This window comes from Clinocottus analis, unplaced genomic scaffold (genome assembly GCF_023055335.1).
Source record: "Clinocottus analis isolate CAN_PGR_092001 unplaced genomic scaffold, fCliAna1.0.p SCAF_12, whole genome shotgun sequence".
Taxonomy (NCBI): domain Eukaryota; kingdom Metazoa; phylum Chordata; class Actinopteri; order Perciformes; family Cottidae; genus Clinocottus; species Clinocottus analis.
The window spans coordinates 4212501-4239413 of NW_027175843.1; the positions used below are offsets into that span (position 1 = coordinate 4212501).

The 26913-nt window shown below is 43.5% G+C and overlaps 2 protein-coding genes across 3 annotated transcripts in view; both read right to left on the minus strand.

Annotated features, from left to right (window-relative positions):
• Positions 1-1424: 1424 nt before the first annotated feature.
• cwc22 (CWC22 spliceosome associated protein homolog) lies at positions 1425-12554 on the minus strand. Its single transcript, XM_068572187.1, has 20 exons — positions 12471-12554; positions 11623-11679; positions 11299-11531; positions 10566-10789; positions 9691-9942; positions 8957-9085; positions 8626-8794; positions 8104-8157; positions 7822-7957; positions 7386-7592; positions 7239-7301; positions 7052-7150; positions 6420-6501; positions 5937-5997; positions 4402-4479; positions 3562-3714; positions 3309-3436; positions 3089-3190; positions 2472-2638; positions 1425-2351 (listed from the first exon to the last, which is right to left on the minus strand). Exons 2-20 carry the CDS (start codon positions 11675-11677, stop codon positions 1645-1647), a joined length of 3099 nt encoding a protein of 1032 aa, XP_068428288.1. The 5' UTR covers positions 11678-11679; positions 12471-12554; the 3' UTR covers positions 1425-1644.
• A 534-nt stretch (positions 12555-13088) lies between these two features.
• itprid2 (ITPR interacting domain containing 2) overlaps positions 13089-26913 on the minus strand; it is a 33517-nt gene continuing 19692 nt past the window's right edge. For both annotated transcript variants that reach the window (XM_068572471.1, XM_068572470.1), the window contains 12 exons: positions 23186-23293; positions 22207-22534; positions 21560-21770; positions 20931-20982; positions 20252-20334; positions 17722-19608; positions 16814-16873; positions 16289-16413; positions 16089-16203; positions 15910-15975; positions 15468-15770; positions 13089-15310 (listed from right to left, as the gene is read on the minus strand). In XM_068572471.1, coding sequence (XP_068428572.1) covers positions 15203-15310; positions 15468-15770; positions 15910-15975; positions 16089-16203; positions 16289-16413; positions 16814-16873; positions 17722-19608; positions 20252-20334; positions 20931-20982; positions 21560-21770; positions 22207-22534; positions 23186-23293 — 3446 coding nt within the window. In that variant the 3' untranslated portion in view covers positions 13089-15202. The remainder of the gene's footprint in view (positions 15311-15467; positions 15771-15909; positions 15976-16088; positions 16204-16288; positions 16414-16813; positions 16874-17721; positions 19609-20251; positions 20335-20930; positions 20983-21559; positions 21771-22206; positions 22535-23185; positions 23294-26913) is intronic.

Genomic DNA, 26913 nt, shown 5'->3' on the forward strand with positions numbered 1-26913 from the left:
TAAAAGATAATAATTGCAAGTGTGCTTTGATCATGATGTTGGAGTCAAATCCTCAAACCAGCGGCCTCCAACACTGTGTATTCATGTCGGGCTGTTAGACTGGAAGAGACGGTTACAGAGAACAAATCAGGTGTTCACACAGTCAGAAGGTGCTGAAAACAACTTTATTTAGTACGATGTGACTCACAACCCACACAGTTATTCTTTCAGGTCAAAGGCAGAAGAATAGCAGAGTGTTAAAATACTTTAAAAAGATGTCAAAAGTAGAGGTCACGCATTCAAAAGTCTTACGTAAATTAAAAGTACTTATGCAGAATGATCTATTTCACATGTATATTGATGCAATAATGTACGACAAACATTTCAACCAGGCTTTACACTGCTGCCCTCTTGATGCAAAACATTTAATAATTCATTAGTTGATTGTATTTGGTATGAATAATAAAAAGAGTACAAAGTAGCATAAAAGGGAACTACTCAAGAAGAGTACAAGTATTTAAAAAAAAATTCTACTCGCGAGTCATAAACGTTCCACAACTGGGTTAGCCCAAATCTGTAAGAATGTAGAAGGATAATAGTGAGGAGAGTGAGCCTCCGTCAGAGTGTGCGTGCTGGGTTGGTGGGCAGATGAGACTATTTATTGTCCAGAAAAATGCTTCCTTCAACAACCTGTGGTGAAACCTGAAACTGTGTGTAAGCCAGCGCACACGCACACACCTGTCGGCTCTATAGGCACCCAGAGTTCCAGATGGTCTTCACCCGTCTGTGTTACCTTTGTTTCTCTGTTCAGATGGTGCTGGCATCAATGAGATCCGTCCGTTAGCACGTCAGCTACTGGTAGCATTCGAAGCTCTGAAGGAAGGTGCCATCATCCACACCGACAATGTCATGTTGGTCAATCAAGAGGATGAGCCCTTCAAAGTGAAACTAATGGACTTCGGTCTGGCCAGGCTCAGAAGTCAAGGCACGATTATGCAACCGTTAGGCTCCAGAGCTCCAGAGGTGGACTTGCACCTTCCCATATGGGAAGCCGTCCACATGTGGGGACTGGGATATACCTTTTTCTTTGGGGGGCGGAGGGGCGTGACATCTTTTGCGGATAATCAACGTACGACACCATGTGAACTGTTTGCGGTCTTCTCGGTCAGCCAGGGGACCAGGTACTTGATGAAGGGAGTAACACCTTGGAAGCAGCAATAAAGTCAAACTCAAGTCCACTGGACTTTATTGAATGCGAAGACACGATGGCGTTTTCGTATATGAATGTTAAGCCAGCAGGAAAATGTGCAGTGTGCTCGAATAATACAAACTGCAGTAGTAGTCATGTCAAGTAGAACATTTTAAAAAGATAGAGGATGTTTTAGCTGATCGATTGCATCCTAAATATGGTTCAGGAGATGAAAAACAGTTGAAACTGAAACAGATTTTTTTTAAAACATCGAAAGCAACTTTAATGTTTTTAGTCTTTTTTTCCAAAAATGTCATCAACAACAAAGATTTATAATAGAAAATACAGACGGACAGATTAAGTCAAGAGATAGACGAGAGAGAGCGTGACAGGTCCCGAATCCCAAAACACCCAGAGTGACGACGAGGGATGACAGGAAGGGAAAGATGTCAGCCGTCAGTCCATCACTGTCGTTTTTACCTCCTCCTCCTCTCCTCTCGCTCCCTGTTCCTGTCTCGGTTCTCTTTATTCCTCTCCCTCTCCTTTGGCTTCTCTCTCTCGCCCTCTCTCTTCTCCTCAGTCTCTCTGTCCCTCGCTCGTTCTCTCTCTCTGTCCCTCCCTCGGTCTCTCTCGCTCTCTCCGTCTCTTTGTCGGCCTTGAAAGTCCATTTTTCGTCTCCTCCTCTCCTCTTCCTCCTCCTCCTCTTCCTCAGCCCTTCCGTCCCGTCTGCTCCGACGGGGAGCCTCACGTGCGCGGTCCTCTGCCTCTCGTGGACGCTCGCGGCCTCCTGCATCGCGTGCGCGGCCTTCCATCTCACGCTCGCGCTCCTCCACCTCGCGTGCCCGCTCCCACCCCTCCACTTCGCGTGCACGCTCACGGCCACGCCCCTCCGCCTCCCGTGCACGGCCCTCCGCCTCCCGTGCACGCTCACGGCCGTCCGCCTCACGTGCTCGCTCCCACTCCTCCACCTGACGCGCGAGGCTTTTCTTGTCCTTCCTCGCCTGCTTCTCGTGACCGCCGTCATCGTCGTCGTCGTCATTCTTGCGCCCGACTTGCTTCTTGTCCGACTGTTTGTCCTTCTTCTTTTTCTTCTTCTTCTCCTCCCCTTTCTTCTTCATCTTCTTCATCTTCTCCTCGCTTTGTACTTTTCTCTTTTTCTTCTTTTTGCGTTTGCTGTCCGAGTCTGAAAGACAAGAGAGGAAAATAAAATGTACGTTACTCAGATGTTTCAGAAAAAGGAACATTTACAGTTTAATAAAAACATGCAATTAGATTCACTTTTAATGAAACTTTATGGATGTACCTGAGCTGCTGCTGGAGTCAGAGGAATCTGAGTCGCTGGAGGAGTCTGAGGAGGAGTCAGACGAGGAGGATGATGATGAAGAGGAGGAGGAGTCGGAGGATTCCACTTCCTGGTTCTGAGTCATGATCATCTTGGGAGCGTTCTTCAAATGTTCCCTCAACTCGTCCCTGAGAGAGAGAATTATGTGCATGAGAAATGTTTGTACAGAATGTAACACATTTGTAATAAAAATGTTAAATCCAAGAAATATTACAATTTTACAAAGTAAAATTATACTATACATCGATCAAACCTGACATTCAGCGGTCAATTTAATGCCCGTTTTACCAGACGATACAAACTACAATTATTTATTACATCAAAAGTCTTCCAATGCCAGGACATGAGAAAATGTATTATTTTAATATATTCAAGTCTTGGCTAAAATTGACATTTAGCAATTATGAGAGCAAAAAAAAAATCACACTTTTAATTCATAGATGTAAAACATAAAACAAGATTTACAGCCAGAGTTTAAGAATGAGATGTTCAACAATCACATATGGCTCAAACATTCGAGCGCCCCTCCCATTTTCGGCTGAATTGTACACTGGCCACATTATAGTGTGTGTTCTTACGTCAGGCCTCCCAGTCCGATAGAGGTGAAGAAATTGATGGCGAAGCGAGTATTTCTGGGATTATCACGAGGGAAGAGACCTTCAAAGTACGGCTGTAGAGTTCTGAAACACACACACAGTTTGGAGATTAATAAGCGTGTTATAATCTTCATTTATCTTTGCAGAGAGACAGAAAACCTGGTATAGTTCAGTGTGTGTGTGTGTGTGTGTGTGTTCGTACGGGTCTTTGAGCCTCTGGTTGAGTCTGGGGAGGCCCATGTAGGCACAGAGCTCCTGGAAAAGGATCTTAACAAAGATCCTGCTGGATGACGTCGTGGTATCCTCGCTCATATGAATGGACTCCAGCACCTGGAGACATTCAAAAAGACAGCAGAGAGAGAACCATGAATTATTGGAGGGGAAAAAAGAAAAATCAGGAAGAACCACCAGGTTCATGTGTGTGTGTGTGTCTGTGTGTGTGGGTTTGTCCTTACACTCCAGGGCACAGAGTCTGTGTAGAGCAGGTGAGCAAACAGTCGAGCCACGTTCCTCAGTTTGTTGGTCTCTAGCCGGTGAATGGTTTCGTACTGCTCCGCGAAAATCCCCTCAAAACTCTCCATGTACTCCTTCTTCAGCAGACAGAACCGCTGAAGACAAAAGACAGAAAATTGACATGCGGTCCGGCAGCATTTCAGATGGTTTTCGCGGACCGAACGGAAATCAATCCGCACCCGATCATGTGTCACTCATCGCGTTGGGACGCGAGCCAAACTGAAACCCGATCGTGAAACATCGCGTCACAGGCCTCAATGTGCAGGGCAGTTAATCAACCACGAAAAGAAAAGGCGCACCGCCTGCCTGACACATATTTAAATATTAAATATCTGGCTTGTTCGATGCGTTTGATGTACTCAAGAACGCCACCAGAAAAACTAAATAAAAGTAATATTGTTGTTTTTTTTTCATGTTGTGCATTTTGAGGGCAACGCTCCAGACAATAATGTGATGTAAAACTCACATGAGGACTTTTCATAAAAAAAACTATTTTAGGTGTTTTGTGTACATTCACATTGGAAAAAACCACAACAAAGTAAATATGCACTGAATATTCTTTAAAAAAAAATGTTCTGGGTTATCCACAGTAACGGGGGAAACTGTATCTGGATAGAAATTACCCCGATTTCCCTTTAAATGTAATTTTCAAACGATGAGCACCACAAATTTAATTCCATTCAACCTCCAGTTTGTTGGAGGAAAATCTCAGAACCTGGACACACAGACTAGAAATTGGTCAAAACCACAAGAGAGAAGAGAAGAAGTGTTTCCCGTCTCACCCCGGCCAGCAGACCAAAGAACTTCTCGTAGGTTCTCTGTTGGGCGCAGCAGTCCAGGATCATGTTACAAAGCTCTTTCTGTTGACACAAACAGAACAAATCTTATGAACACATAACATGACACATTAAAGATCACATCATGTTCATCAAAACTTCATCAAATCATATTGTGTAGTCATGCGTTTCGAAAACGAATCCGTTCGTTCATGTTCAGGCTTCTGGACCGGCTGTGATCCGACAGAACGTTCTTGGGCAGCGCCGCGTTGAATGAGGTTAAAAAGGTCAAATGAAGTAAATGCGAGGGCAGCGGCCAGGTGTGAAATCCCAGAGACGCGTTGTTTTGACCTTGTGTTGAGATAGGCTGTGATGACATATATCAGTGGCGGTCAGCGTGCGTCTCGTACGACACACACATCCTACACACCGACCCCTTAACCAAAAACATGCTGACAAAGATGATATTTAAAATGTATTTCATGAACTTTCTTAAATCTGAATGGGCGTTTCCAAAAAGAAAGATTGGCGTTTAGTTCTAGTTGCCAAACATAACATGCTAACTGGGGGCTGAGAGATGTAATTGGGATCATTCCTGACACTAGAGTTGCGAATTTGAGAGGGGTCATTTCTTTTCACATCATTATTTTTGTTTTCATTGAAACACATCAGACGGTTGTGGTTCCTCCTCCATGAAGGATTGTCTAGAAACAGATCTGTGGACCCCCTCTACGAGGCCGTCACCTGTCTTCTCGCTCTGACTGATTAACATTCAGACGTCTCGTCTGTTCTTCTTTTGGAGGTAAAGGCCGTGTGATTAAATATAAACGTGCTTTTTTCCTTCTTCCATTAACATCTCAGTCGGTCCGTGTGAGTTTCCAGCTGCTATGTCGAGTGATTCAGTCCTGATGCTGATGAAACCCTGACTGACAAGGTCATCTGCTCTGACCCCCCTCACACACACACACACACACACACACACACACACACACACACACACACACACACACACACACACACACACACACACACACACACACACACACACACACACACACACACACACACACACACACACACACACACACACACACACACACACACACACTGTTCACACTCTTCTTCTCCTTCTTTATCCTTTGGTCGTTATCAACTAGTTCATCAGCGCCACCTTCTGGTCAGCAGTGCCGGAGCAAAAAGGGCAAAAATTCCTTATATTTTAAAAGTTCAGTGTTTAGTTTCATAGATAAATTAAAATATCTTTAAACTGATTGTCACATTAGTTGCGCATTAATTCTGTTGATCGATCGACTCATTTTTACATCCAGCTGTTGTTATGCCAACACCTCTAGGAATCGACTGTTTACTGCGCGTCAGCTTGTTTTATTTTTCCACATTACGTTTAGATTTATCCTCAGTGGAGGAACGAAGAGAAAAAGATGACACGTTCTTACATTTATCCTCATCTGCGTGCGTTTGCGTCACTGAGGCCTTTGAAATCTGCCGTGTGTGTGTGAGTGTGTGTGTGTGTGTGGACTTACCGTCTGGCTGTCAGGAAAGTCCATCTTGATCAGCTTGTGAGCGCACTCCTCAAAGTCCAAACTACAGACACCAAAATTCATCAATTAGTAAGAGTACGTCAGTGAGCTCAGGGTGTGTGTGTGTGTTCCTTTGTGTGGCATTTTTTCAATCTGTATCAGTGTTTCATCCTGTTCTCCAAACTTGTGAGCCGCTCTACAGTGAAACCATGGTAACTGGGCTGCTACACACACACACACACACACACACACACACACACACACACACACACACACACACACACACACACACACACACACGTAAGATTTAAACATAGCTTTAAATATTAGTCCAAGTCCATCAAATATAGAATGAGCTGTAAATAACTGCCAACTCCCTTAGAGACAACTGAGTCACTGTGTGAGTGTGTATTTGAGTGAGTGAGTGAGTGAGTGAGTGAGTGAGTGAGTGAGTGAGTGAGTGAGTGAGTGAGTGAGTGAGTGTACCTGGACTGGATAGCGAGGTAGATGGTTCTTCTGAAAGCAACCAGGTTGACTTCTGTCTGATCAAAGATGGTGATCTTCTCGTCTGAGGGAGAGAGAGAGGCTTCTTTAATATTGTGTTAAAATCAGGTTCATACCAGAATATTGATTGATATAAGAGATTAATTTGTCAGACATTTGTCAGAGATTTGTCAAACAGCTGTCCATTAACTTTGGTCTCCACAATTTTCTTTCTATGTACTTATATCTACTTGACATTCCATTTCTGTTTCACTTAAAGATAGAAAATAAGACTCTGCTTTTGCTCTTTATTGTCAAGAGTTAGATCCGACCACTCTCTGCAAGAACGGAAAAAAAATGGAACACTTCCCTCTAAAATGTTAAACTATTCCTTAAAAAAATAAAGAATAAAATGACTCCGACTCTTGGTGCCAATAGTACTCCCAAACACTGGATTCCACGTTTCCCATCATGCAACTACACAACATATTTTACGTTAAACCCTCCCACGTTTAAGACCTGCACCAAACCCGAGAGCTCTAGCAAGATATGACAAAAATCCTCTCGAGCCACTGATGACAAAATACAACCATCTTCAAAACCATCCGTTTGGCAGGTGTACCCGTCTGTCTCACCTCCTTCCTCCTCTGCTTTCTCTTCTTCATCGTCGTCGTCTTCTTCGTCGCTCCCATCGCCCTCCTCCCCCGAGTCGCTGCTGCCCTCGTCCAGGATATCTATCGGGAGATGACAGTCGATTGGTTAAACTGAGAGGAAAGTGACAGCTGATTGGATGCACGGTTGGATGTTTGCGTGGATTCTGACCTCTTTTAATGGTTTTGTATTTCTCCTCGCTCTCCAGGAAGTCTGGGTCCATCTTAAAGACATCTGAGTGAACATAAACACACGTTAGGATTACAGATACAGATGTCTTTCTGCAGAGAGACTTGTATAGTGAGGCAGAGGTCTCACTGAGGATGTCTTCGGTGTTGTACTCGTCGTCCAGCGGCAGCATGTGGGTGAACTGGTCTCCCTCATCCACCAGGTCCAGGCCCTCTGTGATCACCGGATGATCTTTGAAACCATCCTTCCTGATGGCGAACATCACCTCAATCATGTACTGGACCCTCTTGTCAATGGCCGACTCGTGGAGGACGTTCCTGAGACGCTCAAAAATGGCTGAAAAGAGAGACGGGCAGGTTTTGCAGTCGCATCTACGATGAATCGTGCGGATATTTAGGATTCATTCTAATTAGAAAAGGCCAAATATTCTCCAATGCAATACTGTTAGTTTAACAGTTCAGGTTGAGTTAAGATTATCAGACATTTTGTGAGCGTGAGTGTGTGAGACGTGCAATAAAGGCGCCTGGCTTGAATGAGGCGAGGAAGGCCGGGTTTAAATGGCTACCGTTGATTCCTCGCGGGGACACCTCGGTCAGCTTGAGTCCACACTCCTTCAGGAAGGCGATGGAGACCTCCACGCTGTCGTCAGTCGGCCGCTCCAGCAGCAGAGTGAGCATTTCCAGACAAAGAACCTCGTGGGCCTGAGGGCGAGAGACCACGGCGCCGACAGAGAGAGAGAGAGAGACAAGTAAACACACTTCATGAGAGCTGAACACAAACACTCAAACCTGCTGTTAATATTATTACTAATAGTATTAGTATAATAACATAAGACAGCAGGACGTACCACGTTCTGGTTAATGAGATGTGCCACAAACTTCGAGGCGGTCAGGCACTGTTGCTGGAAAACAAAAAACAGACTGGTTTTAATAGATTACTTACACTAATACGGTCAAATGATATGAAACACAATTCAAACTTATTGTCAAGAGAAATAAAAAGGTAAAGACTCTAAACGGCAAATTGGTTCTGAGTAATGAATGTATATAAGAAGAGGTTATGTATTGCCTGTATCTGCAACTTGCTTTGTTGTTGGCTGTAAAAAAACTAATCTGCGATCATCAATCTAATCTTAACCTTCACCGTGTTGTTACCAACATTATCTCTCCAGTAACAAGCTCTCTCTGAGGGAAGCTATTGTCATTAAAGTTTTGAGAAGTGGTGCGGTTTGAGATGACCCGCCGGGCCCGTTCACAAGTCTTGGAGTTCGGGGCTGTGCTATTAACAAAAAAACACCTCACCGTACATCTCACAAAGAGCAATAGTGAGATATACAGACAGACAGACAGTCAGACAGACAGTCAGGTACCTTGAGGTTGCGGCGGTAGCTCCTCCTGAAGGCCAGGATGAGGCGTTTAAGGATCAGCTCGCCAATCTGAGGGAACTTGGAGTTAATGATGGCGACGACGGCCGAATAAACATGAGTAAAGGTCGGCGACGCCGCCTGAGCCTGCAGCACCGAGCGAGACAGCAGACCCCTGGGAGACAGACAGGTAGACGGGTAGGGCAGGAAGTCGGGGAAAGAGAAAGACAGTCAGTCAAACCTCCAGTAAAGTACACTTTTTTCTATCAAGCTAATCAGGAAGCATCTGTTTTAGTAAGTAACGTGAAGCTTCATGTTGCTGTGTTTATTTGTTCACCTCCCCCTGACGATGTTCTCCTGCAGCAGTTCCTGGATGATGTGGATGATGTTGGACACGTTGACTTTGTTGATCAGACCGTTGATGGACTTCTTCAGGGCCTCCCAGCTCATCCTCTGATAGGCGAGGCTGCACAGGACAACACAAATGATACGGGGGTCGTATAAATACACAGTCGAGACCTCAACTACACGTCCCAGGTCCAGAACCAGGTCGATTCTCTCTCTCTCTCTCTCTCTCTCTCTCTCTCTCTCTCTCTCTCTCTCTCTCTCTCTCTCTCTCTCTCTCTCTCTCTCTCTCTCTCTCTCTCTCTCTCTCTCTCTCTCTCTCTCTCTCTCTCTCTCTCTCTCTCTCTCTCTCTCTCTCTCTCTCTCTCTCTCTATATATATATATATATATATATATATATATATGTGTGTGTTTTTTTCAATTATAAATCAGGCATATTCACCCAAACCGAATGGGCCGACTCTCGCTATAATTTCTCCAAAAAATCCCTCTGCCTTGAATCAGGTCAGGTTTGTGCCAATTTTACATTTCTTTCAGTCTGATATATGACCTTTTTTCTGGCTGTGCTAAACATTTGGTAGTAGCAGACGCATGTCAGAGATCACTGGGGAAAAGAGCTTCTTGGAAGAAAGAAAATAAATCTACAAACTGGTGGGATGATTGTAAAGTGATCACAGGAGTTAATAAACTAAAACTAAGAGGATGGTGTCTAAACAAAGACTTGCCTGGTCTTGTCGGTGATTTGCTGCTGCATCATGCGCAGCTTGGCGGGGGGGATGTAAGCTCCACCCGTCCTGGTCAGGATCGGGTCGATCTCCTCCTTCTTCTTCTTGATCGCTGGCTCCTCTGCCGCTGCCGGCTCCCGGTCTGTTGGAGGGGAGACAGAGCGCCCTCGCCTCCTGTTATCCGACTCTGCATCCCGATTGGTCCACCGGTCACGTCCGTCCCTATCATCACGCCGATCATCATAGCGATCTCTGGGTTAAGCACAGAAGAGGAGACAAAGCGACTTTAAAAACAACTCTTAAGTCTAAACTGGTCTGGTAACGGTATGAGTCTACTTATGCCACGCTGCGTCACCATAAAAGAAACACTGTCTTTTGAAAAGAAACCGTCTCTAAAACCAGGTGTAACAACGTTTTATCAATTGAAATGGAAAGAGAAGGGTCAATGTAGTCAGTATTTTTGTAAAAATAGACAATTTGCATAATATTACTACCTTAATTAAAAGGTGTAGGTTACATGTTCATCAGTAATGTAACAAAGGATCCTGTGTCGTGCTTTTATAAAACAATAGTGTTTTTTGTGTGTGCATGTTCTTGTTTGATATTGTGAGTTTGTTTTGTAGTCACGGTGAAGTGAACCACTGGTTTGCAAACTACAGCTTTGAAGCCTTAAATTTAACAATTTCAATCACTTCAATTCACTTTTCAGGTTGTAGCCTCGTTTTGCTGTGTAACGTGTTTTATGAATGAAAAAGTGTCCGATGACCCGGTTTCACAGGGTCTTGAACATATTGATCATCTAATTTTTAACTAATAAAAAGTTACTCCGCAGAAGTTTACAAGCTAATAAAAAGATATGTTTGTCTGTCCTTTACCGTGTATAGCGTCCTCTGTCGTAGCGGCCCCGGTCCCAGTCTCTCTCTCTGGACCTGGATCTGTCCCGTCCTCTGGATCTTGATCCGTCTCTCTCTCTAGATCTGGATCTAGATCTGGACCTGTCCCGTCCCCGGGATCTGTCTCGCTCTCTCGACCTGGATCTGTCTCGCTCTTTGGATGTGGATCGGTCTCTTTCTCGTGACACGGACTTGGATCTTGATCTCTGAATATAAAATAAGAAAATAGTGTCAGCTGTATTTCTTTATTCATGTTAAAGAATCTGGATTGTCCCTGAATGTTAGACTTGCCGGACTTGGACATGCTTGTGATGCTGAATAGCTTACAAAAGAGGGCTTAACATGTAGGTGTGTGCCAGCCGACTAGCTGGAGAGAATTTTTTTTATTTTGATATGCTAAATTCCCCAAAAATATGAAGCCTATCAGAATATTCAATACGATAAACACACGTAGTATAAGTATAATTTTTCAATACATTTTGACAGAGACAAAGACTGAGCACTGCACACCCACAATGTCGTGGCAAATAGAAGAAATGGACGATGTTTACACACCAACAAGAGAAAAATATAAGAAACATTTGAAGCAAACCAAACAAAGCAAACCAAAGCCTTTTTTTTGTAGATATTGTTTCTTTTTCATTTCTGTATGTATGTTTTTCTGTTTCCGGTGAAAAGGCAAAAAATAGTAACGTCAATATTAATTCTTGCTTACTTTGATCTGAGCCACACTGCTCCTTAACTTCCTCAGTGCACCATGATGTTCATCCTCATCACTGCTGCTGCTGTCGTCGTCTGAGCTGCTAGTGGCATCACTGCCGGAGGCGGCGCTCCCGGAGGGGGAAGGGGCTGCAGGACTGGCTTGAGGGGACGACTTCTCTTTGTCAACCGAGTCGGTCTGTTGAGGCTTCTCTTCTTCTGCGGCACTGGACTCGTCTTCAGACGGTCCTGAAGACAGCATTAGATGAATGTCAAAGCAACCACTAGTATTGCCACCGTTACAACAACATAAAAAACAGTTACAGCAGGTTTTACTCACCACTTTGTTCTTTTTGCGGAGGAATAGGACTTTGACTTCTGCCTGGAGAGTCCATACCTGAAAAAATAAATGAATAAAAAACTTCAACGGCTGCTGTATTTTTTTCATCACAGGTGCTCTAGTGAGAAATTTTTTTAAACTCAAAACATCAGCAAATCAAGCCAACTCCTTATTTTCTTGATTAGTCATTGAGTCTGAAACATTAGAGGAAGTGAAAATGTCATAACAACTGTCTGAAGCACAAGAAAAAAAAATAGAGAGAGTAATTCTGTTCAACGAACAGTCCAAAAATTCATCTGTTTACTATAATGCTTAAGACTGAAAGCATTACATTCTTCATTTAAGAAGTTGGGATCATTTAAGTATTTAGTCTGTAACTTGACATGTTTATTTTATGACTTTAAAAATAGCTGTCATGTTTTTTGTCCATCACTTTATCGACTATTTAAAAGATCGGGTAAACTGTATCAACCCTTAAAATGCATTACAAAAAGTGTACTGTTAGCTCGATCTACCTGTAGCTAACGTACAGGAAAAGATAACACTATTAGGTGTCTCCGACATATTTCACATTAAATTTAAAAAAAACAACCTTTCAATCAGTCATGTGGGCCAGTTATTCTAACATTATCACCCGTTTACACTCAATCCAAACTCCAAAGACCTTGTCTGTTTTATCACCATGTGTGTTTGGATGAGCATAAATTAGCTAGTGAGCTAATCTTACTTTAGCTCCAGCTAGGTACCCAAGATGCTAGTTATTTGTCGGTGAAACCTCCAGACTTTTGATTCGACAACTTAGAAGAGAAACTCTATCTGTATTTCTTTGTCTTTTAACGTCCTCTTACCGTTCCGTTTTCCGCTTTTTTTGTCCGTTAAATCAGTGACGTTCTTATGGCGGAAAACTTCCTACAATAACTTAAATACTTCCGGGTAACGGATAGCTTCCGGATTTCACAGTAAAAGCACACAGGCTGCTTGAATATAATGTATTTTTTATTGTATCGCCCTCTGTTGGTGAAAATACTTACTTTTACAATGTGACATCCATTATTATTTTAATTTAAGATAGGAAAACAGTAGATTGTCTTTTGTAAATCGGTCTAAACATATACACATAAAAAGGGGAAAAAATTGAACTATTGTGGTTTGAACTTCTGAAAAGGTTTGTGTGGCAGTCAAAAAACAAATGCAAGATACATTTGAAAAAACAATTAAATGCTATTCTAAAATGTGTAGGCATTGCATAAAGTAGAAGATTCACTTGAAGTTCAAGTACTAAAAGGAGTTTAGATGTCAGTCAAAGTGTAGTTTACTCTATAACAATGCACAATAGGCGTAATATTGGGTTTGTATGTAAAATCTGTCAGATGAATGAGTGGAGTAAAAAGTATAATACGTCCATTTGAAATATAGAGTAGTAGAGTAGAATTATAACTAGCACAAACTACAACAGGACTCATCTGTACTGAAAATAAATACATCTTTATTATTCTTATCTCTACAGAGTGATCTCTACCCTGCATCCCGCTGAGAAGACATCAATACAAAGTACACATCCTCATTAATACACATCAATAGAAATTATTAGACACCAATAGTCGGACAGAGAAGTGAAATTAGAAGTGTGGGAAGGATTTTCTTGATCAGTTCAAAAATTATAAAAACACATTAAACAGTGAATGTTGGTCCAGCAGAGCAAAGTTTGTGATCATAAAAAAAGTTTTTAACATATACAAAGTAAATACATGATGATGAGAATAAAGGTTCTAATGTCCAGTTAATAGTGATCTCGAGCATTGAAAAAAGACTGTGAGATGTGGCTGAAAGCTCAGACTCATTACCTTTAAGTTCAGATTCTCTTCACCATATATTGTTCCCAAACATCAAAACTCAACATCGACAAAAAACACAATAAATTGTTTCCCAATAGTTCATCTCTCAATATGTCATTTAAATTCTAATGCGAGTCTGTGCAAAACACTTTTTTTCCCAAATTTCAACAAATAAGATTACAAAAAGAAAGAAGAGGAGGTATTTAGGGGCGTGTTTGTTTAAACTGACTGTGCTGTGGTGGGTACCAAGTGCTTGTGTCGCCTCAGCTGCTCCTCAACATTTGCAGTCACTGATAGTGTCTCTGAAAACCTGCGAGACACCACGCAGACGCTATACACAGGCCTTAGTGCTAAAGAAAACAGATGTTGAGTAAATGGTGATGAGTAATTCATTGTTCAGTGATCAATCCCTTCTGTGGATTCTGTGCAAAGAGGAGGAACATCTGCAGATTAGTTTGCACCAGTTGTGCTGCAGCGGAGCAGTGTGAGCTGCAGTGTTAGCGGTGATTTACTGATACAATTTCAGTAATCAATATATAAGTTCATATTATTGCACAGATTAGTCATCGGACAATCGGAATCGAACACACTAACGTGGCTAACATCCTTATGCAGCTAGGGTTTGGGCTACTTCGCCTGCTCCACCAGTAAATGGTCTGCTGACATCATCATCATCATAATCATGACAACTTACTGAAACCTGCTGCTGCAGAGTGACCTTTGACCTCTGCAGTACCTTATGACATAACACGCTAACCTCATCACCTGCTCTGTAACAACCAACACACACGTGCACACAAAGCAGAGGCTGAGTGTTAAAGGGGCAGTCCAACATTTTGTTGAATCCTTTCAGTTGAGAATATGTTTTGCTCAACAAATCGGAAAAAAATGGAAAGTGACAGATTCAACTGTGAATGAGGCGCAGAAGCACAATGACGATGATGATGATGATGAAGGAGTGTGGACAGCTGAATGAACATATCGTTAAAACGTCTTTAAATCGTTAACATGAAGGTGAAATGTGCATGGAATGATTAACTTTAAGGAGTGAAAGCTCAGTTTGATAGAAAACTCCACTCTCACTGAAGTTTAAGGAATGCAAACAAAAGACAAGAGGGCTTAGATTTAAATTCAATTAATAAGGCACTTACGGCAGTGAGTTTCTCCCTTTTATGTTGCTTCAAAAGGTTCAACTCTGCCAAATTAATTCATATGTTTTAAGTAACATGCACCTGATTTAATATTATTTTTAGTATTATTAATATCATCAATACGCACTGGTCTGATCTCAGACTGGGATTGTGGGCAATAGAAATTCACAGGACAGGGACGAGTAGTGGTGGTGGTACTGGCAGCGTACTATTAGCAGTACTACTTGTAGTATTTATAGCATTAGTGGAAGTGGTAGTTTGAGGCCTGGCTTTGATCAAAACAGCTTGGAAACAGGAAACAGGATGTGACGACGACACATCACCACTCATGGTTCACAGGGACAGCTGGTGTTCCCAGCATGCATCACACCACCAACAAACAGACACGTAGTGTCCCGTCTGAGGTGTTGTGGGCGGGGTTTATCACATGTTGGTTCACCAGTGTTACAGACATTCAGTGTTACAGACACATAGTGTTCACACAGACAGTGTTTGTTACTCAGCTATACAGTGTTACAGACGGACAGTGTTGCTGCTCAGGCTGTGGTTACGAAGGCTGAAAGTAAAAAAGTGGGTGCTCTGCTGTTGCCGTGACTAAAGGGGGCGTTGCCTGCGGGGCAAGGGCGATCGCCGCGGCGACACGGCGGCCAGCAGCTCGCTGTAGATCTCCTGCCGGACCTCCTGCGCTACGTTCTCTCGAATCTGGAAAAGAGCAGAGACAGATATGGTAGAGCATGGTAAAGATGGACACATAGACATGTTTACTCATTGGCTGTTTTTATTCCACACACACACAACATTCCCACAATGGCAGAAATTAACACAAGAATGGACTTTAAAAGTGCTGACAGACTGGTACCTCTCTGATGAGCTGCTCCAGATTCCCCACTCTGATTCCTCCTGTTGCTCCTTCCTCCTCTGGTACTCCTCCCGCATCACTCTCTCCCTCTTCCCTCTCCTCTTCCTCAGTGTGTGCGTTGGGCCGAGGAGCAGGGACTGGGTTTATGTTAATGGATGCCCGGTACACGCCTCCTTTCTGCTCGCCTTCTCCTCCTCCTGGGACTGGACTGGAGGATCGCGAGGACGGTTGGGTGGAGGGGGTGTGACTGCCGTAGCTGAGCTCTGATTGGAGGATGAGCTGCTCTCTGAGGAGGTCTGACACCTGAAGAGCAGACACAAAGAAGTTGTAGATGAAACCAAACTTAAGCGCTTTTAGGTTTATCTAATAAATGTTTGTGTGTGTGTGTGTGTGTGTGTGTGTGTGTGTGTGTGTGTGTGTGTGTGTGTGTGTGTGCGCTGACCGGCTCCATGGCTCTGAGTGCAGAGGTGGTGGACTGACTGTCAAAACTGCTGTCACTATGCAGACCCTGAGGAGAGAGCAGTTCACGTCATGTCATGTTTTTCGGTTTGGTCCAAAATCACATGAACTGTCTCAAAGGGCTTTGAAAAAAAAAAATGCAGTTATGTATGATGTGTATACCCTGTGTTGTGTGTGATGTGTAAGCTCCATCAGTCTGTCTTCCAGCTGTTGTTCCAGCTCCTGCAGCTCCTCTCTGACCGATGACCTCAGAGACTGAAGCTGCTCCACCTCCATCCTACATACACACAAACACGCACACACTCTGTTAATTTTGTATTGCATGTTATCACTGTCCAGATGTATCTGTTTGCTTTCATCACCTGTCAGCAGGGCTCAGGTGTTTGTAGACCAGGGCCTGCTGTCGGACTATTGAATGCTCCAGATCCGTCATCTGACTGCGGAACAAGTTCAGACTCTGCCTCTTCTGCTGAAACTCTGCCAAAGACTGAACATAGAGAAAAAGAGAAACACTCTTGAATGACTCCAACAGTCAACTATGGCCTCCGAGACGGAAACAGTTTAAATACATTACAAATACATACTGCAAATTAATAGTATTATGCAAAGCTACTATGTCAGTTCATCATATAAATCTGAACACACAGTGGTGGGAAATATGTTAATATTAAGCATGTAGTCTTCACATGTTATCTCTTTCGTAATAACTCAGAGATATCGGCCTTTAAAGGGAACTAGGGAAACACTATTTTGTGTTTGTGTCATGAAGTCCATTGAAAGCTGTATATTGTGAACTGCACATAGACTAAGTGCCGGAAGCATCGCTCCTGTATTCAACACACAAACTAACCCACAAAAATGTCTAGAGTGATGAGTGATGGCCGTACCTGGTGGATGGGCAGAGCTGCTCTGTGCTCACTGAATGCGTCAGGGGTGTCGACTTGTTTCTAGGTGGAGAGAGGGCAGTGATATCAGGTCAGGAAGCGGAACACGACAAGCTGACCAAAGGATTCACACTAATCTAGTAAAAACTAAACTGCAGGAAGTGATGTCATAAATCCTGGTGTGGAAAAAGGGTTTTCAGGGGTCATGAGCAGCAGGGAACAGATGCTTAATCGCACAATTTCCATCATGGGACGAGAGGCCAGATCTAAAGAAAAATACTGCTAAAGGACATAGGCTAATTAGACTAAGACTGGAATAAAGTTTAACACGTACAGACTGCTGGGAAATTGTAAAATTACAACCAAAACTCTAAGTTTAGACTAAGACTAAGTTTAGACCTTTCTTGACTAAAGTCAGATGACAAGCCTCTAATGTTTTTAGGCTAAATATAAAGCTACAACCTGAAGCCGGCTAACTTAGCTTAGCAATAAAGACTCAAAACATAGGGAAACAGCTAGCCACAGTAAATGAAAACCACATTAAAAAGCTCATTAAATAAATCTACTGTATCTGTTTTGTTCAACTTGTACAAAACCCAAATAAACATCAAATCGCTACCTTAAGGTGTGATATGTGCCAAAATATTTTTGGGTGAGGACGTATTTTAGGCAAACAGTGGACACTGAAGGAAGTTACTGGTTATGAACATTATGAACGTGCTTTCAATTTTACCTTTGAATACAGTGGTAGCTAATCTAACGTCTACAGCTAAAGTGTTAGCTGTTGGCTAGCTTAAAAACTGTTTGATCAGCTAACCACTTCCATTTGTTATTACATCCAGCTTCATTCAACCACAACGGACTACAGCAAAAGTGACAAGAGTTTAGGGACTGGACTAAAGAGGACGAACCTGGCTCAGACTCTGAACCGTTCCTCTGATGTCATGCAGAACTCTCCTCAGCTGCATCTCAGTGCTGGATGGGCCCTGGCTGGGTCCTGGACTTGGAGCAGCATGCGGAGTAAGGCCAGGGTGGAAGCTGTGACCCGGACTGTGGCTTGAGGCCAAGCCTGGGAAGAAGCCCGGAGCAGAAGGAGCGAACCCCGGATGGAGGCTGTGACCCGGGCCAATGGTTGAAGCCATTCCTGGGTAGAAGCCTGGAGGAGGAGCAAATCCCGGGTGGAGGCAGTGTTCTGGTGCCAACGGCGGGTAGGGAAACGCCTGGTGGGGATTCATGTTGTACACATGGTTCCCAAGGTAGGGTGATGCAAACTGTGAGCCGTGAGGAGTGGCATGGTAAGGTGACTGATGGTCGTACAGTTGATTGTACGCCTGGTGGTGCATTTCTGGGGTTCCTGGATGCAAGTTGCCCATATTGAAGTTGTGAGAAACCGCGGGAGTTGAGGGGTGATGCAAGCTGGAGAGGCTGCCGTGCTGAGGGACTGCGGAAGTTGTAGGTTGGTAGAGACTGGCTAGACTGGAATGGTGGGTCAAGTTGTGATGGTGAAGGAGGTTAGGAAGACTGGCGTATGGATGGAGAGGGGATGGGTACTGGGGAGTGGGGTTCAGAGGGAATGGGTATGGGCTGGGGTTAAGACTGGGGCTTGGATTGGGGCTTGGGTGTGCATATTGAGCTGTGGGGTTCGGATTAGGATAACGGAACATTGTGTGCCCTGGATTCCCATTTTGCTGGTTTCGGTTGGCCTTCATGTTCTGCTGCAACTTGCCCGGCGGATGCTGATTGGAGGTGAGATCAGGAACGCTCTGGGTGCTCCAGGAGTAGGCGTGGTCTCCTGGTGACACGTCGGGAGGAGAGCTGCAGCTATGCAGGGAACAGGTTGACCGCAGTAGGTAGCGTGGGATGGGTTTAGGTCGGATGGGAGCTTCTGTGGGGAGTCTTGGTGGTTGGTTGTTAGAGTCAGACGAGAGGGTTGGGTTTATGATCAGAGTAGATAGACAATTAGTTTGTCCTTTCTCCTCCTCCTCTTCTTCTTCCTCATCTTCCCCTTCACCATCACAGGAGTATTTGTAGGAGTACCTGGGCTTAGTGCAGGACGCCTGGCCTTGACCAAACTGGATCCTGACAGAGGACACGATCCTGGAGGGCGAAGACAACGCAGTGGGCAGGGAGGAGGACCTCTGGAGAGGAATACCACGTCTTCTTCGACTCTGAAGTAGGGGAAAATCAACAGACTGGAGGTCGACCCGCTGCTCTTTCTGTTTGGCTCGGATCAGAGCACTGAGAACAGGCGATGAAGGAGCAGGAAGTGAACCATAATCAGACAAGAATGCATGCTCTTCTTGGGCTTCATCGTCAGCATCCACTGCCTCTGTGGGCGGTTTTGTGTCTGTGGCGGTCTCGGTCGGGTTCTGAGTGTGTTCTTGTTCTGAAGCAGTCTGATTCTGAGTGTCTACTAATTCTGGTTGTTGTTCTTGTTCTACCGCAGACATACTCTGGGAAGTATTTTGTTCTGGTTCTGGTTCAGGATTAGTCTGGTCTCCACCCTCAACCTGCTCCTCCTCCCCGGTGCCACCCTGCTGCTTTCCCATCGGTTTGTTCCTGGGGAGGTGGTGGGCTGTGTACTGCGTCATCTGCTCTGTACTCCCATCGTGCTTGTCTTCTTCCCTGGAATTACTGCTCCCATCGGATTCAGCCGCGACAGCAGGCTCCGCCTCCTCCTCTTGGCTGTCTGGCATCTCAAACGCTGGGTGATCCATTGCGAGGGGCGTGGCCACATCAAGTGAAGGGTGTGATGTCACAGTGGTCTCGCTGTCACAGCTGTCACTGCTCTCCTGCACCTAGTCACAATTAATCAACAATTAATTACCTGTGGTGGATGAGGTAGTCAGAGCCTTATATCGAGTATTAAGAGTACCGATACATAATAAAAACACTCCATTACAAGTGACAGTCCTGCATTCAAACTCCTTAATATCTGCAATCGATGCATCAATGTGCAAGTAGCGTTCCACTGCAATAGCTGTTTGGGGTGAAGCTACTTTTAACAAATTAATATACAATTAGGTAGTTTCATCCGGTGCTATGTGTAGGTCGGGACCCTAACAACAAGGTCACAAGATCAATCTGAGGAGTCATGAGATGATTATTAAGAAAGAAAAGAAAAAAATAAGGTTGTGCTCCCAATATATATGTTCTTTTTTTTAAGGAGGTCAGGGGGGATATTGGATAATACTTTATATAATATATTGGATTACACTTTGTGTAAATCAACCAGTTAGGTTTAGTTCCAGACTGCCTTACAAGGTTTCATTACACATTGTGAAATCCTTTTATTGCACGTTATGGATTTTCAGGGATGTTTCTTCCTTCTGGTGAAATAAGGCCCATACTGTTCTTTATTTATGAGTCAGTTCAAGTAACCTAAAGGTCCATGTTGATAATCTAAACTGAGATGCAGGGCAGGAAAGGCACGCAACAGACCTTGAGGTAGCTGTTGGAGTCAGCGGGGGGCTCCTCAGCAAAACCACTGCTGTCTGACTGCTGACTGACTGTCCTCAACAGGTCTGAGGGAGAGACACAGGCAATGACGCTTGATTATTATTATTACTCCTGGCAGTACCTCGTCTGTCCAAAGGGTGGCAGAAAGGAATCATGGATGCTGAGCATAAAACATTGAGAGAGGACAGTATGTCCTCAGTGACCTGGGACACAGGAAATATGTTTATTGCATACAGCAACAGCCTGCACACATAAACTCTCATCTGTAAAAGAATGCTGCAATAAGCCAAGAAGGAAAAGCCAAGAGACGACAACTAGCAAGTTAATTTGGATGTTGCAAAAAGTATTTTTTTTTAATTTGCTTTGCAAATGTTTTGATGAATAAGGAAATGCCTGCAACACATTTGCAGTAATCCGAAGACGCACGCACGCACGCAGACACACGCAGACACGCAGACACACACACACACACACACACACACACACACACACACACACACACACACACACACACACACACAGCATTTTGGTGCCACTGAATATCAACATGCGTGTTTGTTTAGAAGAACATAAGCGACATGAACATGGATAAGGACACTTTTTTTAAAGTTAAATCCAACAATCTATTAAAAGTTGAAAACAGAAGTTAGGCTGAACTCACCGGTACCTCTGGAAGTTCTGAGTGGCAAAGCCTCATCTTCGTTACTCTGAATCTGAAAGACAAACAACAGAAACAACTTTCCTAAAAGAGAGAAAGATAGGTTTCACGTACTTGTTTCGGTAGCTCTCACACGACTCCCGATGTTTCACGTCTCGTGTGAACTCTGAGTTGAAGTATGTTCAGATACACAGAGAAGAGGATTTCTGGCTGTATTTGCATGAATTTGACTGCTAGAGTTCGTTGTGGATAAGTGTTTACTGGCTGTGCGGGGTGCAGATGTAAAACTCACACCACGATAATGTTGTTAATGTTGGGCCGTGAGATAGTGTCAGGAGAACGCCACAAAGACCTCAGCGTGTAGGATTCGGTTGCCACCATTTCGATTTTAGACTTATTTCCAAGAAATGTATGAGCGCATCTCTGGTATACACAAGATTAAAGGTGGTGCTGTTGTGTGATGGAGTTTACTAATCGGTTAGAATACAAAATTGTATCGCGTGTTAGTGGCTCAAGAATTTTATGGGTCAAGTACGGGTGTCAACTGCGATAACATCACGCCTCCTCTGTGATGGAGAACCTTTCCGAATGCAAGTATGAAGAAGCCGAGAGAACCCAGGAGGACAACGTACCTCCTCCATGTCGAAAGAGTCCGTGTTCTCCGAGCGAAGCTGTGCCAGCTGGAGTCGGGCTAGGGTGGGAGGAGTTTTCTCTGGGGTCGAGGTCAGGATCTTCTCTTCCGCCTGGGTTCCTTCCGCTGTTCTCCCATTGGGTGACTGAGAGTCAGCGGCCCCTGGTTGATGCTCTCCATTGGATGTTGGTCCGGTCCTGCTCTGTTCAGGACTGATGGGATGAGAGATGTTATGGCACTCTGTTTAATGGTCTGTTTGACTTTCAATGACCATAATTTACTGAATATACATTATGCTGTCTTGAAGAAGACTTGAAATTAGAGATTAAGGTTATAAACTCATGTTTACAATGTTTGAGGTAATAAATCAAGAGAGAAGTAGAGTCATTTTCTCATAGACTTCTATACAATCAGACTTATTTTTGCAACCAGAGGAGTTGTCCCCTGCTGGTCAGTAGAGAGAATGCATGATTTTAGACACTACAATGCCGTCGCTTTGCAGAACCGGAGGTTGCCGTCTGGTTCAAATGACCTCCTACGTAAAACATATGATATCTCCCGCGATTAATTGACTAGTCGACTACGAGTCAATGACGACTACAATGCAGCGGTCCAGAAGGACCTCGCTACCGGTCTGTCCAGCAGTACCTGTCGTCTCCATCCCCGTTTGTTTCCTCTGTGACTGTCGCCAGGGGACAGCTGTCTTTCTTGCGCATGTGATTCTGGTTGATTGTTTCTGCCTGGTGGTCGTGGTCGGTACTGCATCCGTCTTTTTCTGGAGCGCCGTGTGTGTGACCGTTGGTGTTGGTTTGATCAGAGGTGGCGTGTCCGTTCAGCTGTGTTTGTTGGTTAGGTGCGTGTGCTTCAAGGGACTCGGGGTTGGCGGCGAATAGGTTCCGTTTCGTGATTTTCTTGATGAGTTTGGCGACATTCCTCTTGACAGGAAGAGTCGATTCATCTCCCTTTCCTTCTCCCCCTGAGAGGGTTACAAAACCAACAGATCAGAAAAAAACAATATTGTTACAATGTAATTATTTATTTGTTAAAAATCTGACAAATACATATATTTGCCAACTAACTTTTGGGTCATGGTGAACACAATGGAGACGTAATAGACTTAAACTTTCTCCTGAATATTGTTGTCAAAACAGAGAATTTGGCAAAAAAGACACACTTTTTTTACCGAATCAAATAAAAATCAATTTAGAAATAAAATGTCTGAAATTGGTCTTGACAAGTTGATTGTATCAACTACATAATGAATTCCTCATCGAATAAGGTCACAGCATGACAGATCAAATCAAGCAAAAAGTGAGAATAATGGCTCTTCTGAAGTGAGAAATAAGCATGGCATGAAATGAAACATGATTAAGCCTATTTGACAGCTTGGTGAGCCAGGCGCATCACGCTGGGACGGCTCATTTGCGTGACATTTTTTAACTTCATGCAAATACACAGCCGGCGCAAAAGTTCTGCTTCTCCAACTCTCTATAGGAAATAAATGGAGAGCGTTGAGAAGCACCGGATCTGTTGGAAATGCTCCTGAACACTTTGCCCATGGCTCTCTGGCTACAAGAACAAGAAAAAAAAAGTCCTCCGGTGGACTGTTTGTGGTTGTCCTGGTTACCTTGGTCCTTGGAGCTGATGCATTGGACGGACTGACCAGAAACTTGACTGTAGAGGTTAAAGAACTCGTTAGCCACCGTGGTCAAGACTTCGATCTGACGGAAACGACCTGAAAGAGACAGAAACAAAAGGATTACAAAGTCTGTCACAGTTGCCAAAGGAAAAGGAAATTTGGGAGACAAAAAGAGGCTTGATAAAATCTTTGAAGCAAGCTATTTTTAACCTGCTCCTTTAAGTGTAATAACTGGCAGCGAATAGATTTAGGATGCACCTGAGTTAAAAGTCTGAACACGTCCACGCTCAGCATCGCTCTTCCTTCTCTGAGCCAGTTCAGATATTTCTGCTGGATGAATGTTTTCTGGTGTCTCTATGCTTTTCTTTAAAGCAATAAAAAGGTCCACCTAACAAGGTCCTTCAGTCTCATCTTCAGCCTCATGAAGACTTTGTCCCCCTCACAAACCAAATAATAAACCTCACCAGTGAGGTTCCAGTGCAGGTTGTCTTCTTCCAGGAAGCTGGTGTCAACGCCTTCAAGGACCCAAATGTCCAAAAACACTCATATTAACTGTTTATAGGTAATTATTATTGTCTGCCATGTTACTGGTAAAAGTATGGTCAACACTGTACTAGAATTAAGAAAAGATGTCACACTATCTTTATAAAAAATACTAATAATTGAAAGAAATTTAAAAGAAATAAATTTGGGATTGCACAACTATCAAAAAAAGCTTCATGTTTGAACTGGATACAGATGTCAAAGCCACTACTACTACTCTCCTCCTTCTTCTTCTTCTTCTCCTTCTTCTCCTCCTTCTGTGGTTGTGTAAGTTGAGCTGCCAGTCTTGTCTCTAACAGGATGATGGCTTGCAATACTTTCCTTCCTTCCGTGTTCGTTTCTCCTCCCCTTGCTGTCTAAATACTTGTCAGTCTGTTATGAAACACAGACTTCTGTCTTTTGTCTGACGCACTGTTGCCTCCAATAAACTTGCTTTGATGTCATCACCTGAAGCGCATCGCACAGCCCTGCTCTCACCTTCTCCCATGATCCCATTTTGACCTCTAACTCTTGTAAACTTACTGATACCATCAAGAATGAAAAGTCCAATACATCAACTAAAGTTCCTACATATTTAGAGGCAGTGCCTTATATTTTAGACAGACGAAGAAGAAACATGGGGGGAGAGAGGAATGAGGCGCAAGAAGATCTTCGGCTGTCTACATATTTACCTATTATACTTAACCTCTAAGCTACCGGGATGGCCCAAATCAGCCACTTTTTCACAGGATTATTCATATTTAAAAAGGTGTTTTGCCCAAGACAACATAGCTACACACAGTGAAGCTGAAACCAACCATAAAACCAGTTCAACAGCAACAAACGAGCTAAAAGCAAACCAGTCACATCTGGACATGACTACAGAACATGAACCCCTTATTACAGCAGCCGTGTGTGTGTGTGTGTGTGTGTGTGTGTGTGTGTGTGTGTGTGATGATGATATAATATGTATGAGTCTATTTCCTGCTGACTACGCATTAACGTTCACTGTAAGGATCTTAAAACAGGAAGTGAGGAATAAGAGAAAACGACACGTACTCCTCTTTTTTTTCTTCATCCCAAGAGATTCTTTCTGATGGTGAGAACAGAGCTTGCAGAGCTTACATAACAAACAACACACACACACACACACACACACACACACACACACACACACACACACTCTTCTGGAAAAGAACAAAAACAATCTTCCAGGACCCACAGACAGACCAGAGACTTTTAAAGGAGAAGTTCACTTTAAACAAATAAAAAAACAGCGATCCTCTATACATCAAGCTAACCTCGCAATCCACAGTTCAAAATCTTTTAAATTCGTCTTTTTGTAGAGGTTTTAATAAGTAGATTATTCTGGTGACTGACAAAAAGTCACAAACAATTGCCACGCTTATGTGAATCCACCATAGGATTGCCCTGTGAATGGTTCTCACCAATGGCTCTGTGCAGGTTGTCTTCACCTGCTTGGCAATTGCGTTCCACTTTCGGCTTTCACACCTGCCCAAATGATCTGAACTAAACGGGCAAACACACTGGAGGTTATGTATGAAGCCCTTTTGTCAGTGTCCCTCAAAATGATAATGCACGTGTCTTTTTTTTAATATTTAGCTCTGAGGAATGCCAAGTAAGTGTGTTCAAGCTAAGGATGATAATCTGTGGTACCGTGAAGAGCAGTCCGAAGCTCCTCCACTTTCTCTCAGCTGGCCTTTTAGTGTGTTCTCCATCACAAGTTTATTGTGACACCATGAGCTGTTTTCCTTCCCGTCAGACTAATCGTTGGCCCCCATCTCGACTGAGTTCACTGAGCTTCAGTGTGCGTGCGACCAAACAGAGCGTGACTCATTTAGTTGTTATCTGTAGATAACAATTAAATTAGGCCTTGAGCCTAAAATAGGTAAACAATCAGTATGAAGGTCTACCACACACTGTGTCAGTTTGTTTGTTTTAGAAACCCAACATCCAGGTTAACGCCTCTGGTGACCTTTGAATGACACAATGCTACACTCGGATGAATTAATTCAACTTTAAGTGGATGTTTGAGCATTTGGTAAGAAATAATAATCAAAGTGACTTTGCACAAGTAAGTTGCTCCCAATTCTTTAATTTTATCTTCAAATTCCTGTCAATGCCAGAGGTGGGAATATGTTGCATAGTGTAGGTGGACATCTGCTGGTGACCACGTTGCAGGTGCATTTTGGCAAATATTAAACCAGATTCACAATACAACGAACAGCGTGAAGAACTGGCGTAGACCTTCATTCTTAGCAGTCTGACAAACATCGACCCAAATTACATCAGTATAACTCCACAGCTCCGGGATCATCTGGTCACATTTGGGTTTTACTATTTATGGTCAGAATAGGTCAATCTGAGTTATTTACAATACAATATTTCTTCATTCGAAATCCAAAGTCACAGTGCAGACTCACAATTACATTATTGCACACAGTCCTGTTGACCATGACATGGGATTTTTATTGTTCTAGGACATCTAAATATACTGCTATTACTATTACTTAGCAGTTTGTGTTTGAATCAGTTAAACATTACAGATTATTAATGTCTAATGGCTCGCTGTAAGCTCATTGTCAGCTCCTTGTAAGCTAGTTGTAAGCTAGTTAACGCCGAACATGACTTCGAGCCAAGGACGGCCTTTCAAAATCTGATATCTGTGGTGGACGTGGTGCTGTCGGGTCACATGACCTCCTCAAAAACATGGACGCGTGTTCCCACTTTGACAAATGTACGGCAGGCCGTGTCAACCGATCGGGACGTTTTACTTGTATTTACTACAGCCAGCAAGAGGAAGAGGATGTTGAGAGACAACACCAGAGATGGGACAAATTAACAATTGGGCGGCCCACATGAAGCCAGCAAGACTGGAGGAACTGGTGCATCGTGGCAAAAATCCAAATCTGCTGCACTGAACAACAACAAAAAATACACAGAAGTAAAAAAGATCCGAGACAGGAACTAAAACCTAGTTATATGTTGATGTGCAAATATTTAGAGCAACTCGGTTAAACACTCAAACTGTCTTTTAAAACAAACTGGGACCAGTGACTTTTTAAACTGCCCCAAACAGCCATCAAAGCATAAAATAAAACGTTTGCTGTCCTGAAGTACTTTCATCTATGGACATCTTCGCGCGCACACGCACACGCACACACACACACACA

Bases quoted from the DNA above. Each gene is read 5' to 3' on its own strand.
- cwc22 (XM_068572187.1), bottom strand. From the start codon at position 11,677: ATGGACTCTCCAGGCAGAAGTCAAAGTCCTATTCCTCCGCAAAAAGAA. The intron at 8,795-8,956 runs GTGAACAAATAA...TCTGTCTCCCAG, and splicing joins GAGAACATCGTCAGGGGGAG to GGGTCTGCTGTCTCGCTCGG. The intron at 2,352-2,471 runs GTACATCCATAA...CTTGTCTTTCAG, and splicing joins TGACTCCAGCAGCAGCTCAG to ACTCGGACAGCAAACGCAAA.